The sequence below is a fragment of the Martes martes genome (assembly GCF_963455335.1).
Source record: "Martes martes genome assembly, chromosome: 14".
Classification (NCBI taxonomy): domain Eukaryota; kingdom Metazoa; phylum Chordata; class Mammalia; order Carnivora; family Mustelidae; genus Martes; species Martes martes.
In genome coordinates, this window is record NC_137902.1 from 9,531,298 (window position 1) to 9,548,512 (window position 17,215).

At 37.4% G+C, this 17,215-nt stretch overlaps 1 protein-coding gene across 7 annotated transcripts in view; it reads left to right on the forward strand.

Annotated features, from left to right (window-relative positions):
- The window catches only part of ATE1 (arginyltransferase 1), a 161,631-nt gene that overhangs the window by 14,118 nt on the left and 130,298 nt on the right, over positions 1 to 17,215 (forward strand). For 3 of the 7 annotated variants that reach the window (XM_080822851.1, XM_080822852.1, XM_080822848.1), the window contains exons 6-7: positions 4,182 to 4,414; positions 6,291 to 6,419. In XM_080822851.1, the coding sequence (XP_080678977.1) occupies positions 4,182 to 4,414; positions 6,291 to 6,419 (362 nt within the window). Of the gene's footprint in view, positions 1 to 4,181; positions 4,415 to 6,290; positions 6,420 to 7,353; positions 7,483 to 17,215 lie in introns of all 7 variants that reach the window. The other 4 variants (XM_080822854.1, XM_080822853.1, XM_080822850.1 and 1 more) reach the window with 2 other exon arrangements.

The following is a 17,215-nucleotide window of genomic DNA, read 5'->3' on the forward strand; positions in this document are numbered from 1 at the left end:
CTTTTTTATTTGCACTTTGTTTTTTGAAGAAACTAGGTTGGCTGTTCCGGGTTGTCTGATTATATCCGCAGTGCAGTTTAACATACTCCTTTACCTGCCTGTAAATTGATGGTTGGATCTAGAGAGTCAAGATTAAATCAGTTCCGAATTAAGATTAAATTGTAATTTTTTTGTGTGTGTGTTTCAGTTTTGTTTCGCTTTTTCAGGGAGATAGAGAAGTCTTAATTAGATTTGAGTTCAAATTATTTATTTGAGGGGGGTAAGGTTACTTCATGGGTGGTGGGAGGTTCTTTCAGGAGACACATAGTGTCTGAGTACCTCTCTTTGTTAATGCAACTAGCCATGGGTCAATGCTCAATGCCTAAATCCATTGATCCATTAGATATTCCGTCTGTCATTCATTTTTCATTTACTAGCTAGATACTTCCGTAAACAGAACCTCTTCTCATCTCTTTCCCACGGAACTCAGAAAGGCAAGAGGAATGCTTGATTCTTGCATTTCATTGTCCATCCTACAAAATAACTCTTCTAACAGTGACTAGTTAATCAATCTTTCTTTCTTTTCTTTTCTTTCTTTCTTTGTTTATTTCTGGTATCCTTGTGAACTCGTGGATCTAAACACATTGGCTGTGTCTTAATTCTTTGCTCCTGTGGGAATTTCTCTAAGTTGCCTTCTAGTTTTTCGGGGGATGAAATGGTAGTAGTCGTAGCAGCTTCCTATGACCTGAGGCTCCTGGGTCATCTTGTACAGCCATTTCTCCAGGGAGTATGTATCGTATTGATACTTGCAGTTCAAATTCAGGACTATCATATTTTTTCATGTTTGTTTGACATTTAGATCTTCTTTTCTTCCACACTGAGAAACCTGGGTCTCAAGGACACAGAGAATGGTAGAATTAGAATTAGAATATTGCAGTTACCCACTTGTCGAACACAAAGTTTTAGAATAACAATTCCAGGCCGCTCTTCAGCATGTGATTACTAAAACAGTAAAAAAAAAGTTTGCACTTATTTTCCCTTTATGCTATTTCTCATTAAAAATGTGAGACGATTTTAAAATATAGGAGTCTCTGGATTTTCTCCTGAAGCGCGCATTTCCTTTTTATTTTAAAAATGTGAAAAGTATATTTCCTGAAATGTAATTACAAATTATGCAGTCTATTGAACTCTATTCAAAACTCTTGGGACTAATCTAGGATCCTCGAGTGGTATGAGCCTCTGTGGTGTGGGGTTGGTATGGTGTATTGATTTTATATTGATCTGTTCCCATTATGTTGAAGGATCTTACTGATCTGGGGAAATCTTTATCCCCTAAATAAGCTGAAATCCTAATTTGCTGTCTATTGCAGTTGGTAATGTGATAGTACATACGTGTAGAGTAAAGCAACCACAGTAAATATTGTTTGCTTAGTCCAATGAATTAATTAGTGTGGAGCTGACATAGGTGGTATTTCTGGAAAAAAATGCTGAAAACTTGTTTCTCACTTCACTCCAGTTTTAGAATTTGTTCATAGTTTTGAAACTTCCGTAGGGAATGTAGTTTTAAATAACTTTCAGAAAATGCAGAAATTTTATTTGTGTGTTTGTTTGTTTGTTTGTTTGTTTGTTTTTGCCTTATTACAATTAATGGGATACCTGTATAGATAAAACATTGTAGGAATTGGTGGTGCATATGATAGCTAATAATAGATAACCCTAATTAAATAGTGGGGTTTTTTTAAAAGATTTTATTTATTTATTTGTGAGAGAGAGAGAGAGGGAGAAAGAGCATGCACAAGTGGGGAGGAAGGGCAGAGGGAGAAGCAGAGTCCCTGCTGAATGGGGAGGGTGACTCGGGGCTCAGTCGCAGGACTCTGGGATCATGCCTGAGCCGAAGGCAGCCCTAACTGAGCCACCCAGGTACCCAATAGTAGGTATTGTTTTATGAGCTACATATGTGTTAACTCATTTAATCCTCACAGAATTCCATAGGTAGGATTGGTTATTATCTTATTTGTATAGACAAGGAAACTTGCCCAAGGTCATCTAGCCAGTGACAGAGATGACCTCAGGCAGCCCATGTCAGAGAGTGTGCTCTTAACCAAATGCTCTTGTGCCTCTCAGGACAAATTTGAGGAAGACAGATTCCCAGGCCAAAGAAAATTCATTCTCTAAGGCAATAAAGTAATGGTTAATTATAGAATCAGTCCTTCGTTGCCTGGGTATTAGAATTATTCAAAGTCTGTTTTTATACGTAAAGTTTGTGTTTTGTTTTTTTTTTTAATTTATTTATTTATTTATTTTTATTTTTATTTTTTTAAAGATTTTATTTATTTATTTGACAGACAGAGATCACAAGCAGGCAGAGAGGCCGGGAGAGAAGCAGGCTCCCTGCTGAGCAGAGAGCCCGATGCGGGGCTCGATCCCAGGACCCTGGGATCATGACCTGAGCCGAAGGCAGAGGCTTTAACCCACTGAGCCACCCAGGCGCCCCGTAAAGTTTGTTTTTAATTGGAAAACATGTTAGTGAAGTAATATGATTTTACTATTAGTGAAGTCACTATTTTCTCATCAAATTTGTTTTTAAATAAGATTATTATTTATTGAGAGAGCGAATGTGCGTGAACAGGGGAAGGGACAGAGGGAGAGGGAGAATCCCAAGCTGACTCTGTGTTGAGCATGAAGCCGGATCCGGGACTCCATCTCATGACCCTGAGATCATGACCTGAGCCAAAATGAAGAGCCAGACGCTCAACCAACGCTCAACGCTCAACCAACTGCCACCTGGGCACCCTGTATCAGATTCATTTTTTTAGACCAGCTCTTGGTCTCTGGCAAGTCCCTTAACACCCTGAGTCTTGAATTTCTTTTCTATAAAATTGAACTTGCTAGTCTTGTAGAACTTCATATTGTTAACTTTTACATGATTTGTAAATACTGTTTTAGGATCTTAAAATAGCATTTTTATATTGTTAATGACCTTAAAAAAATTACAAAAGTATGTTCATTGTTAGAGAATTTGGAGAAAAGAGAACACTGCAAGAACAAAAAACAAGAACAGTCCTTTCTGTTCTAAACCCATGTAAAATGACTGTTACGTTTCTTTCTAGGCTTTTTTAAAAGTATTTTTCATGTATCAATTTATACATAAGTGGAATTGTTTTTTAACCTTGTGTAATGTAATCCCTGAAAATTTCTAAGCATTTCTAATGACTGATAGTCTGTGGTTTAACTGTTTTAAAAATTGTATAATTATTCTGTTACTGGGCATTTAAATTATTTTGAAGTTTTCATTTGTGTTCATTTTTTGCCTCTACTTCTTAATGATCTTCTCAACTTGAAGACTCTGCTAGATGAAGACTCTGCTAGATGAAAGGGCACTTACTAAAATTTGTGGTTTATTTTAGTTAAAATTTTCATCTTTTTTTTTTTTTAAGATTTTATTTATTTGACAGACGGAGATCACAGGTAGGCAAAGAAGCAGGCAGAGCGTGAGGAGGAAGCAGGCTTCCTGCTGAGCAGAGAGCCCGTTGTGGGGCTCCATCCCAGGACCCTGGGACCGTGACCTGAGCCGAAGGCAGAGGCTTTAACCCACTGAGCCACCCAGGCACCCCTAAAATTTTCATATCTTAAATGCCTTTTAATTTGGTATTTGCTCTTTTAATTCAAACAAAACTCTCATTAACTGGAGCTGAACAAATGAGACCCCATCCATTTGTTAGATGGAGAGACACAAATACTTTCAAGTAAGCAAGAGTATTTTTTCATCAAAAAACCTGCTGGAGTGTTTTCTTACACCCAGGTCCTAAGCACGTATTTATGTCACCAGTGCTTTGAGAGGAATGTTCCTCAAGAATGGGCTGGAAATATCCATGTCCTAGAGTAGAAGACATTTGATTATGTTTTTTCAACTTACAAAGGCAAAAAAGTGGATGAATATTTATTTTTTTTATTTTTATAATAAGAGCTATGTGAAAAGTTTCTGTGACTATTTACTTTCTTTGACAGTTCCTCCATCCAAGGTAGAATTTTAAGATCACCTTAAGGCTCTACATCAGAGTCTTCTGAAACACCTACCTGCAAAGCTAACCTAACTGTTGGAACTCTAGATTTAATTCTGTAGAATCTTTGAGACTTTGGGGAAAAACAAAAAAATTCTAGAGTCAGATGTGATTGGTTTAATATTTTGCAATTGTTTTTAGGCAAAGGGGCAGATTTGAGTAAGCCTCCATGTCGGAAAGCAAAGGAAATCCGAAAAGAAAGGAGAAGGTTAAAACTCACGCAGCAGAATGTGGCTGGAGAACTTGAGGGTTTCCAGGCTCAAGGTGAACCACCATCTTTGTTCCCACCAAAGGCTAATAAATCCAACCAGCCCAAATCACTTGAAGATTTAATTTTTGAATCTCTACCAGAGAATGCATCACACAAGTTAGAGGTACTTTGGAGGGTGTTTTATTTTACTTATTTGTTGTTGTTGATACCTTATTTATTTTCATTTGAGGTTATACTACTCAGTTGATATTTTGCTATTTAAATAATGGGAAATTATAGTGAATTGGGATGAAGTAGCATTTGTATTTACTAAGTTAACTACTGTTTGAGAAGAACCTTTTTTTAAGATTTAAAATAAATACTTCAGGCAGTTTGGTTACTGAAGTTGTGAAAATAATTCCAGTTTTAGCATGTTACTGTGTAAGGGACTCTGGCTTATTGTATCCCTTGATTGAAATTTAGTAGTTAAAGTGACAAAATATGCCATTTAAAATTTCATTTTTAGCAGTTTGGTTCGATCGTGAAGAAGAATAGGTCACACCAGCAGATCACTGTTTTACCCGTTCTAATGGGTAAACAGAGGGAATACATGTGCCAGCCAGCAGTTAGGAATTGACTAAATAGTACTCGGTGGCACTACTTGAATCTTCTATCAGTAGTTCTCTCAAACCTCTGTAGGTAAGGTATGATTACTTCTAGAGTATTCCTATTGTTTTTGATTTACATTCCAGATTAAATCTACATTCTTCAGTATTTGGTGTTTATACATTTTTTCCCCTGAAATATTAATGATAATGATTTTATTATGTTCTCATATCTCATTAATAACTGGTCAGCCTTTGAATTTGTAGCTTAATATCATCTGAGAGCTTCACTAAGGACCTGATATTGAAAATTAACTTTAATGGAATCTAAACCTTGGGATCATCTATATTATCAGACAGAAATTTAACAACTTTGACTATTATAATCCCTTAACTGCTCTGATTTTGGTATTGACTGTCTCCTTCTCAAATTGTAAAGAGAATTGGACATGCTACTTAGAGTATAGAACAGCAGTTCTTTTTTAATGTAATGATACCTTGGATGGGCAGAGGTTTTTTGGTCCACCGTGTGTTTATATTACTCCTTGTTTGCAGAAGAATTACTTCTTACGGCACACACGAAAATTTTCCAGTTAGCTTTTTTGTTATATTGCATTCGATTTCCTGTTTGACTATTCTGTTTTGCTAACACATTTTAACTGGTTAGTAAATAATCACTATTAAAATAAGTGTTCACCATTACTGTGCCGCTACTATTGTTAACTCATCCTCATTTTGTGTGTGAGGAAACCAAGGCACAGAGAGGTAAATTTATCTGCTTGACCAGTATGGTGACATGAAAATTTGAGTAAGAGAAATCTCACTTTAGGGTCTTCGTTCTTAACTATGCCATGGAATAGGAATAATTTTTGAGGATTGCCTTTCACAGTTATGAAAAAAAATTGTAAATTTAGAGTTAGCAGTGATGCATAAAGAATGTCTAAAAAATATATTCACATTTTTAGTTTTTCTGAATGATTTACTGAGTGGGGTTCCATAGTGTAATGGTTAGCACTCTGGACTCTGAATGATTTACTGAAGGCGAGTTGCATACAACTAGAATTCAAGAGTATTTATTTGTGTTTGTGTCTTGAGTGCCAGAAGTGTTCTGCCATTTTCCAATAGAGTCAATCTTCCATAATTCAGTCGTAGATCTTAGTCTTCAGAACTGTACCCCTGAGACAAATAATACATTATATGTTAAAAGAGAAAAAGGAAATCTTAGTCTGAAGAGTTTAGATAGGATCCTTTGCCTTTTTAATAAGTCTGAAAGTTGGAGGAAAACTTTTTAAACAAAAATTTACTATCTTGTTAATTTTTAATGTTAAAATATTATATGTGCATGTTTTAATATTTGTATGGAAACTTTTGATTCTTTTTGGGTGGGAGTAACTGTTAATGCATATTCTGTGGAATAAATAATTAATGAACATTGTTTTTTAACTCCTTCTGAAGGTGAGGGTGGTGAGATCATCTCCACCAAGTTCTCAGTTCAAAGCCACATTTCAGGAGTCTTACCAGGTCTATAAACGTTACCAGATGGTTATTCACCAGGACCCACCTGATAAACCAACTGTGAGCCAGGTCAGCAGGCCAAGTGTAATTTTTCTGTGCAAATGGAACTTTCCCCTCCATTTGATACCATTGTATTATAACTTGATTTATTTGTGGTACATTTTATTTATATTCAATTTGCAGCATATCTGCAAAAGGATAGGAGTATGGAGTAACGAACATTCTGAAAGTGCAGATTTTACCTAGGACATGTTAAGTGCCAGTCACGCGTAATTGCAAAGTGGAAAGTAGCACGTAAAATGAATTATCTTTCACGTTGCTATGTCTGGATGTATTTATCTAAAAATTAGTAATAAGTAGAGCTCTAAGATAAAATATTTATGAGAAAAAACAGAAAAGTCTTTATATTTTTATGATAGGCATATTTGCACAACGTGGTTAATAGGCCTTATCTCCTTTTAAAAGTCATGTGTAGACAGAGTTCATGACAGCTAAATTATACTTTGTTGATGTCATCCCCATACACAACTGAGTGGGACTAGAAAAGTAAGATATTAGAATTTTTTTTAAGATAATAGAATATTTTAATAGAAGTTCTCATATGTTTGTAATCTTATAAATCAGAATACCCAAGAAAAATATGGAAGGGGAAAAATGTTAATACACTTAATACTAGCAGAGGGGACGAAAGTAATGGCCACTACCGTGAGCAACGCTGTTGACTCTGCAGAGAATCACAATAGGTGGAAAGAGTAAAAAACAAAAGAAAAATGAATTGTCCTGGACCTTAGAGGTTAAAAATTTTCCTAAGTGTTAGTATAAAGTTGGCGCTTTAGGCTCTGGGCCAGTCAGCACATTCCGGGGTTAATTCATTTCATGAAAAACTCCAGCGCTGAGCTTTGGAAGTGGATTTGCGGAGATATTACTCTAGCCTCACCTTCAGAAGCGCGCCAGTGGGTAGAGATGTTTCAATAGCATTTGCTTGTATTTCCTTGCTCTGAAGGTGAGGCTAGTACCTGTCTCCTTTGAGGACCCAGAGTTCAAGTCGTCCTTCAGCCAGTCATTTTCTTTATATGTCAAGTATCAAATGGCCATACACCAGGATCCGCCTGATGAATGTGGGAAGATGGAGGTACCTTTTGTGAAACGTTTTTTCCTATCTTGATGAGGTTGTCTATGAAGAAGCATAATATAGAACTTTCTTTTGCTGTTTTCTTATTTGTTAAGTAGAGCTGATGATCCTTTTCGGTGTATGTTAACTAAACTTTTATGAAAACAAGTCCTACACGTGAGCGTTTAAGTCCCTCAGGAGAAAGGAGAGGTTCGTATTCAGGGCTCTTTCCAAGAACCTGGCGTAGTGTGTTTATGTGTTCATCATCAGGCTGAGTCTGCAAATACCGCTGATGCTGCTTAGGTGCCAGACCGGACCCTGGGCACGAAGGGAAGAGTCTCTGCCCTCCAGGGGTTGATAAACACATGGGAAAGATGGACCAGTGAACAAACATATCTTAACAAGAAGCCGGTGGGAAAGAATTAAATATGTTGAGATTATATAGACTATGACATAACAAGCATTTACTGAGGGCCTGTATTTTCGAGGCTGGAAAGATGTAGATGGAGGAGAGATGGCAGAGTTGTCACGAGGGTATATATTAGAAGAAAGATGCCAACAGGTGCAGAAGAATTAAAGTTTGGATTTGTTTGTTTTAATGACACAGACTGTGTTAGATTAAAAGAGATGATTAGTAAGACAGGAGTTAATGCTGAATGTTCCCAGAGAGAGGGCGGACTTTCAGGTCTCCCAGAACCTTACTGGGGGAAGTGTGGTCTGCAGACCAACAGCATCCACCTGGGATGCAGAATCTGGGGCCTCACTTCAGCCCTGCTGAATCCAAATCTGCATTTTGAATTAGGTTTCTGGGCAATTTGAATGCCCATCCCAGTTTGGGAAGTGCTTCCGTAAGTTCCCCATTGAGACGTGCTGCTGTGGGAGATAGTGTTTACAAATAGTAAGGAGTCTGCCAGGTGCAGAAACTCCCTTTGATATTCTCAGGGGTCTTACCCCTTCTGGACATTACTACTTCCTGTATTACCTCGAGATTCTGGCCCTGCGCTGCCTGCTAACCAGGTATGAATGGTTGGGCCATGACACCAGGCGATGATCTGATGAGTGTACTGGGTACAGATTACTTTCTGGAACTTTGCCCACTTAGGCCTCAGACCTCCGTGGGGTCTGGTCCTGCACACTAGTCCATTGCTAACGGCATTCACGGCCTGACTGGGACAACGGGGCAGGCAGTTCCAGTGCCATTAGGTTTAGCTATTGAATTAGTAAGTAGGGGACGCCAGCTTAGTATGGGCCTGGAGGTTACGGAGGTTTTTCAAAGGAGGTGACCTCTGAGCTAAGTCTTGAAAGAGTAAGTAAGTGTTTGTCGGGCCAAAAAGGAGAATGGCATCCTTGGCAACAGGGCTGTATGTAAGAAGTATAAAATGCCACCTATGGAATGTTCTTGCTGAAGAAATTGAACCTGAATTATAAGCTTCTAGCTGGAATAATCAGTTCACAAAAAATACGAGAGATAAAGGATTATTTGAAATGATACCTGGGCACTTCTGTGAGACAAGTACATAATAAATAGTGTTTCGTTTGTTTTTTTTTAAAGGGAAATCTCTAAATTAAAAGTTATAAACTTTAAAAAATATATAACTGCAGTACCATAATCATGCCCAGCAAGCTTAACAATAAATTATGCCATCTAATGCCCAGTACATACTCAATTTTCTTTAGTTGTCTCAAATTTTTTTTTTTTTTTAGTGTCTTTTTATAGTTGGTTTTTTTTGGATGGGGATTCATGTAAGATCTATACATCCCATTTGGTTGAACGTCTTTTAATTTAAAGTAAATTTCCCTCTTGTTTTTAATAGCATTTTTTAAAGAAACTGTGTCATTTATCTTAGAATTAATTTTGCTCCTGTTGATACTTTTTGAAAATGTAAGCACATATATATCGCTTCTCGGCCTTTTGGCTAAGATCAAGTGAAAATGTAAGCACATATACATGCAGTATCTGTGTGTGCTTGTGTGTGATCTTTCTGAGTATATAGTGTGCGTGTGTATGTGTATCTCTGTGTATTGTGTGTTTTTACAACATACCAGTACATATACATATACTGAGATATACACATTTCCCCCTGTTTATTATATGAACGTAGTATACTTGGAGGTCACACAAGAACAATATATAGGGGAAAAAAAGAACAATAGATAGAGATCTTCATTTTCTAGCTGCTGAGTACTAGAATGGTTTCTTCATTCTGACTTTACTGGTGGCCATTTGGCAATTTCTAGTCTTTTACCCTGGCATAGTGTTGCAGTGAGTACCCTTGTACGTAGAATTGTCTTTTTGTCACTGTGTCTTTGTTATAAGCTTCCGGATTGCTGGGTCATTTAGTCTCCAGAGGGATTCCTCTTCCCAGGGGTTGTACCCTTTTGTAGCCAGCAATCTATGTGAATGTCTGCCCGTTCCTCCATGGCCTTGGTGGTTGAGATTTTGTAAGAATTTGAGTTTTTGCCATATATATGCAAATGAAATTTGTGTGATTTTAATTTTCATTCCTTTTATTGTAAATGAAATTGAGCATGTTTTCTTATGTTTAAAATCCATTTGAGTTTTATATTCTGCGAACTACATGGTCATAGTTTTGCTTGTTTTTCTAGGAATACTTTTTTTCTTTCCATTTCTTAGAAACTTTATATATTAAATTATTATATATTATATATATTATATATATTATATATATATAATTATATATTAAAAACCTAAGCCCTTGGGGCAAAAGTTGCAGATACTCCTCTCTAGTTCATCATTTTTTTTTTTTACTTTGCTTATGGTGTCTTGCAGTGCCAAAGTTGATTATTATGCCATCATATAATCAAGGGGCTAGAATTTGTAGACCTTAAGGTCTTGGACTTTAACCTTAGTAGTAATAAAGAATGATTGAAAGATTTTAGATAGTGGAGCTAGAGAATTCCCATTTCGTTGTTAAGAAATGTGTTAGGACTTGATAGGCAACAGAAACCAAAGTGGAATTGATTTTAAGAAAAGATTTATTTGCATACGTAACAAAAAAGTTTTGGCTTCATTAGATCTCAGGAAAATACCACTAGCGTCCCTTGCTCATGGTCTCCCAGCTTGCTTTCTTTGTGATGTTGGAATCTGAAGCAGGCACGTGGTGGCAGAGATGAATACTGCCAGTTTAAGGTACATTGTTCTCACAGCAAGTGATCTCAGTGAAAAATAATGTGCGCTTTTTTTCAGTAAGAAGTCCCGAGGAAGGTACTGATTGGCCCAAATTGAGATACATTCTTATCCCTGAACCAGTCACTGTGATCTGGATCCAGTGGATCCAGAGTCTGGTCATGTCTGGATCACATGTCCCACCCAAGAGCTTAGGTGGAGGAAGGTGCTTATTTGAACCACGTGTTTTCAGAAGAGTAGAGGAGTGGTTCCCACAATAGTGTTTAGTGTTAGCCACGTGGAGGTGTCTGTGGGGGGTCTTGTTTCAGAGTGGTGAGACTTGAGGCAGAGCCGATGAGGCATGATGAATTTGAAGTCATCCTGGTAGGAAGAGGATGGAGAGGGTACAACAGATACTTTTTAGGTAGAGTTGATGATGATGAGGATTTGGTGTTTGACTTGAAGGATGTTTGGGAGTTGGAAATAGAGGAGAGGGACGAGTCCAGATTGATTTTTCTTTTCTGGCTTGCATGACCGGGTAGATCATGAAGACCTTATATGAGATAAGAAATACAAGAGGAAGAAGAATTTGGGACAGAAAATGAGTTCTGTGTTGGCCAGTTGGAGTTCGAGAAGCCTGTGGAACAAATGACTGGGAAGATACTGATCAGAAACGAGCGTCTGAAATTTAGCATCTGGAGAGGCTCTAGGGTGGTGGTCGGTATTTAGACTTAAGGTATGATAGATACTCCCCTCCACCTGCTGCCGTGGGGCTTGAACTTACAACTCTGAGGTCAAGATCTCAACTGAGATCAAGAGTTGGATGCTCAACCAACTGAGCCACCCAGGTACCCTGATTGACGCTATTTAAAAAAGAAGGTTTGTATTCTTCTGTTTGTGTGCTAGGTTATGTTTTCTCAATTTTATTATATATTATGGGACAACTCTAATAGGTGGTGTAAATGATGCATTTGTAGGGTAATAATCCATGCTATAAAAGTGGTATATATTTTTTTAAGAAAGGTGAACATGGCTTTTTTTTTTTTTTTTTTAAGATTTTAGTTATTTATTTGACAGACAGAGATCACAAGTAGGCAGAGAGGCAGGCAGAGAGAGAGAGGAGGAAGCAGGCTCCCCACTGAGCAGAGAGCCAGATGCAGGGCTCGATCCTAGGACCCTGAGATCATGACTTAAGCTGAAGGCAGAGGCTTTAACCCACTGAGCCACCCAGGTGCCCCTGAACATGGTATTTAATTAAAATTCTTCTACAGTAAATTTTAATTTGAGCCATTCAGATTTGTATTTCCTTTTGTAGTTAACTGTAGCTTTTTTAATTTACATTCACTGCCAGCAGTAGTACTGAACTTTGGGTATGGATTTGACCTCGTGTTTAAATAGAAATATGTAATGGATTTCTTTATTAGAGCCGAATAGCTTTGCCTTAATGATCTGTTTTATAGGGTCACATGCTTACAGCAAATTTTTACTGGTGAAAATGATTTTGACAGAATAGTACTTTGATATCATATAAGTGAGTATGGCTTGGTAAATACTGTATCGGGTTTGATATGTCCTTTGACTTTGAGATCAGCCATAGCATTTTATTTGCTTGACATCTGAATTCATACAGTTTTCAGAGACAGAGGAAATTGTATTGTTTTTCTTATAAGCTGATTTGTCTGTCATCTCTCTGAATATAGTTTCTAAGAAATAAATGTAAAATAATATCTTGCAGGTCAAGACTCTGCACTGTGCTTTTTTTTTTTTTTAATAACAGCTTTACTGAGATATAATTCACCCACTTAAAGTCTATGATTCAGTGGTTTTTAGTACGTTTACGGTTATGCAACCATCATCACTAATGCCAGATTTCATCATCCCAAAAAGAAACCCCATCCCCATCAGTAGTCCTCATTTTTTCCTGAATGCCCCAGCTCTGGGCAATGACTATTACACTTTCTGTCTCTGGATTTACCTAATCTGGGTATTTCATGCAAGCGGAATCACACAGTATGTGGTCTCTTGTTCCCTGGCTTCTTTCACACAGCATAGGGTTTTCAGGGTTCATTAACATTTTAGCATATCCCAGTATTTATTTTTTATGAGTGAATAATAGTTCCTCATACCACATTTTGTTTCTCCATCCATCAGTGGGGATTTGGATGGCTTTCATTTTTTTCCTTTGAGAAATACTGTGTACATTTGTGTACAGGTGTTATGTGGACATACTCATTTCTCTTTGGAATATATCCAGGACTGGATTTGAGTTACCATCTAGTGTAATTTCCTTCTTGTGTTATAGCTTTGTTCCCATCCACCTTCTTTAGGATGATGTTATCAGATACATTTCTTGTGTGTATGTCATTGTTCCAAAAGCACAATTACGCTCTTTTAAACAATTGGTTTTAAAATCAGTAAGGAAGAGAGGAGAGTATCCATTTATGTAAAGTATGAGAGGTCTCTGCTGTCACTCGCTAGGTCTCAGCCTTGAACACTGCAGCTACCTTGGGGTGCTAGCGGTCTCCCCAGTGTTCTGCTTTCTCTTCCCCTGATCTGTTGTTAGGATGTTTGTCCTTTATGCTATCAGACCCAGCTCTTAGGCTACACCAGTTGCTGGCCACTTGCTCTGTGGTTTTCAACAGTGTCCCGGGGCTTAAATTGCTTTGTAGTCTGGTTTAATTAAATTTGTGCCCCTTTGCAGGGACAGTTTTTGAGGCCATTCGTTGTAGTTTGTTCTGACCCCAAGAGGGCTCTTCCTAGCTGCCTCTTCTGTTTCTGTCTGCTATATTAGCTGGGCCTGTGGTTTAGCATGTCATCTCATGAAACTGCTGGTCTCCTCTTCTTTGCTTATCACCAAAATCTCAATTTTTAAGAACGCCCTTAGACTTGAACTTGCCCTTGTACTGTTCCAAATACAGTTACTTCCTTTGGGAATTGGTGAGCTATTCTCTATTTTTGTGTCCTGCCCTCTTGTGCCTCATTGTGCCACCACTCTGGAGTTAGGAGTGAACACGGTCATTTCTCTCTGAGTGATACCCCTGCTTTATAAGCAGGGCGGTGGTCAGGAGCACTACCTCAGGTTTTCTCTCGGTAACATAATTAAATTTGGGGCTAATTAATAGGGAATTCAAGCCTGTGAGCTGCCTTGGAGATGGTTCCATGTAAGGAGAGGGTCACTGCTGTAAACGAGGTCCTTCACCTAGTGTGTTTCATCCTAGAAATTCTTACTTCATTTGGCAAAACCCTTGCTTACAGGTGGAGAGTAGGCACACTCTATTTGCAAGGCTGGCTGCCTTGAGAAACTGATCTGAATATAGTTTTTTGCTTCCCAGTCTTGAAGTGTGGTGTTTTGTTTTGAAGGAACCACTTCATTCATTACCGAGTGCAGAATTTCCCTTTGTATATCAGTACAGTTTTCTGCATGATTAAATGGCCAGTGTTCTGTGCTTGGATTCAGGAAAAGAAGCCAAAAAAGTTCTCCTCTGAAAAGTTCAAGTGTTCTTCTGACTTGCTTTAAGGGCTCTGTGCAGCAGCTCACTCTGGTGTGGTTTTGTGAATGTAATGGGTGAAACTAATTCACTTGTGTTGAAGAAAATACATTTTTTGTTCTCACAGTTGTAAAGCATTTAAAGTAAATGCAAGTCAGCAGAGTAACTTTGGAGACTTCAAGCAATCATATCAGTGCATAAAATCCATTTTAACTTTATTGGTAACCATAAAATAATCATTTCAGCATCCCAAAAAGTAGATAATTTTTTTAAAGATTTGATGAGAAGATAAATATAGATGGCTTTGATATATAAAATAGCAAGTCAGTTCTTTTTAGTAACATCCTTAGAGAAGTAGCACATAATTGTAAGTAGTAAGATTGTAAAGGACTTGATGAATTACCTCTAGCATGTTTGCTTCCATTCCTGTTTTCAATCATTCGGATAGATACCAGAGTTTCAGAAAATAATATAATATAAATAAAATCAGATGGGTGTAATTTGTGACCTATCTTTTGTATAATACAATATAAAACCAGCATATATGAATCTTCGTTTTTTAAAATACCATGAATTTTGTATATAAACGTGGGATCTTAGCTGGAATTTTATTGATACTGTATATAGAAAATGCCATTATCTAATAATGTTTATTAAGTGTCATTGGTTCCTTAGAATAATTAAAATTGACCTCAACTTTTCTAAACTCACTGAAAAACAGACTGTACTCACAGCTATAATGGTCTCTTCACATTTTTGAGGCACTGACAGAATTGTTTTTTATGGACTTTCAAACAAAAAGGAAATAGAATAGTATACTGACCACCTATATACTCATCACCTAGATTCAATAATAGTTACTTTTCCATGTTTGCCTCATCTTTTTTGTGTGTGAGTCATTTTAATTTACATTGTACACGTGACATTTTATTCCTAAGTTCTTTAACATGCATCTCTGAAAAATAAGATTTATTTACTCAAAATGCAATGTCATTATCACATATAAGAAAATTAACAGTGATTTACAAATGTCATCTAATATCTAATTCTATATTTATTTACATTTTCCCATTTTTAAAAAAGAATATACAATCTAGGTTTCTTTCTTTCTTTTTTTTTTTTTTTAAAGATATCATGTGCTTATTTGAGTAGGGAGGAGGGGCAGAGGGAGAGGGAGAGAGGATCCCAAGCAGGCTTCATGCTCAGCACACAGCCCTGAGATCATGACCTGAGCTAAAATCAGGAGTTGGGTGCTTGACTGACTGAGCCACCCAGGTGCCCCCAACCTGGGTTTTTTTTTTTTTTTTTTTTAAAGATTTTATTTATTTATTTGACAGACAGAGATCACAAGTAGGCAGAGAGGCAGGCAGAGAGAGAGGAGAAAGCAGGCTCTCCACAGAGCAGAGAGCCCGATGCGGGGCTCAATCCCAGGACCCTGGGATCATGACCTGAGCCACAGGCAGATGCTTAACCCACTGAGCCACCCAGGCGTCCCTATGACCTCGTTTATGATCTGAAATTGCATATTTGCTGTAAAAAAGATCATTAGCTCTCCATTCACCCCTGCCACACACACCATCTTTTTTCCTTTTGGTGTGTCTGTGGGCTTATGGATTTTAAAAAAACCTTTAAATTATTATAATCCATTGCCATAATTTTTTTAATGCTTAAATTATCCCAAATTTGGCCACTAGGATTCCTCTTATGACCGTATGCTATGACCCCGTTAGTCAAGAATTTCCTTTTTATCTGGTACGAGGCAAGGACATTCTAGACTCATGTTGTAGCTTTTCCTTCCAGATTTGGAATCTGCCTTTTCTTCAAGCAGTTCCAGTTCCTTTTAGTGTAGAGTCATATATTTATGCCTTAATTAGGGTGCTGGTTTTATTTCTTACTATGCCAGTACATGGCATTGGATTTTGAAAGTCCAGGCCAGTTGTCTTATAGGATGTCCCAAATTCTGTATTTGTCTGAATCTTTCCTCCTGGTCTAATTTAACTTATTCCTTTGTGGCTCCAATCTCCTACAGACTAAAAATTAAGTCTAAATCTTGATTAGATTCAGGTAAAATAATTTTGGCATGTTTAATTCATTAGGTAATTTTTTGTACATCATATTATGTCAGAAGATAAGGAATGATGGGATGTCTCAGTATTGATAGTACTAATTTTGAACAGCCCGTTAAGGTGGTAACCTCTAGATCTCTTCATTTTAAGGATAAGATGTCCCCTTTGTGATTAGCAAGTAATCTGTAAGAGGTATTACAGCACAGGTGAATGCCCTTTCTTCAACAGCCTTTTAGGTAATGGTGTTAGTGTCTGTTGGTGATCTTTGGGTCCATCATTCCACTGTTGGTTTTTGAACAGATATTTGCTTAGCTTTCCCTTTTCTCTTGTAATACATGCAGTAATAGCCATTCTTGGTTAAAAAGGCTGGAGAAGATTTTCCTAATCAATCAAAGATAACCTGTAGTTTGTCCTAAGAAGGCAAGGTAAATGCTGAATTCTTTCACCTTAATTACGAATTTTGGAGAAAGGAGCTGGTGACAAATTAGTTTCCCTCCTCTTTTTTTTTCCCCACTGCAAAACTTCTGGATATATATTTTTTTCAGTACTTTGTAGTCACAGTCATTATTCTTTTTGATGCTCAACCGGTCCCGAGTTTGCTCCGTGCACATTCCATCGAGGTATCCCCTCTGTCCTCTGATCGGCTCCTTTAGTATTGAGAGCCTTCATGCTTTCTAGAACAGAACCATACCCCAGCCTCATCTTACGCATTTCCCAACCCAGTCTTGGAATCTGCCAGCCAGCTTTCCAAGAAGCCTTGGTTCCTCGTAATGAAGATTGAATTTAGAGACCAAGAAGAATTAGGTAGTATGAATTTATGTTGATATTTCCAATTCAAATTTAACACGTGGTATTATCTCTTCTGATTTTATGTTTGTTTCTCTTTTTTGTGTTTCTTGATTACATTAGCATATTTATGAACTTGGTTTGTATTATGATATACATAAAGTAGATTCAATATTACAGTATCAATAACAGTACTAATGATAGCTGATAAATGCGGTTTATGATTCTTTTGTGATTCTTTTTTGTCCTTAGGACATAATCCCATTCAGATGTTCCATCAGAATACT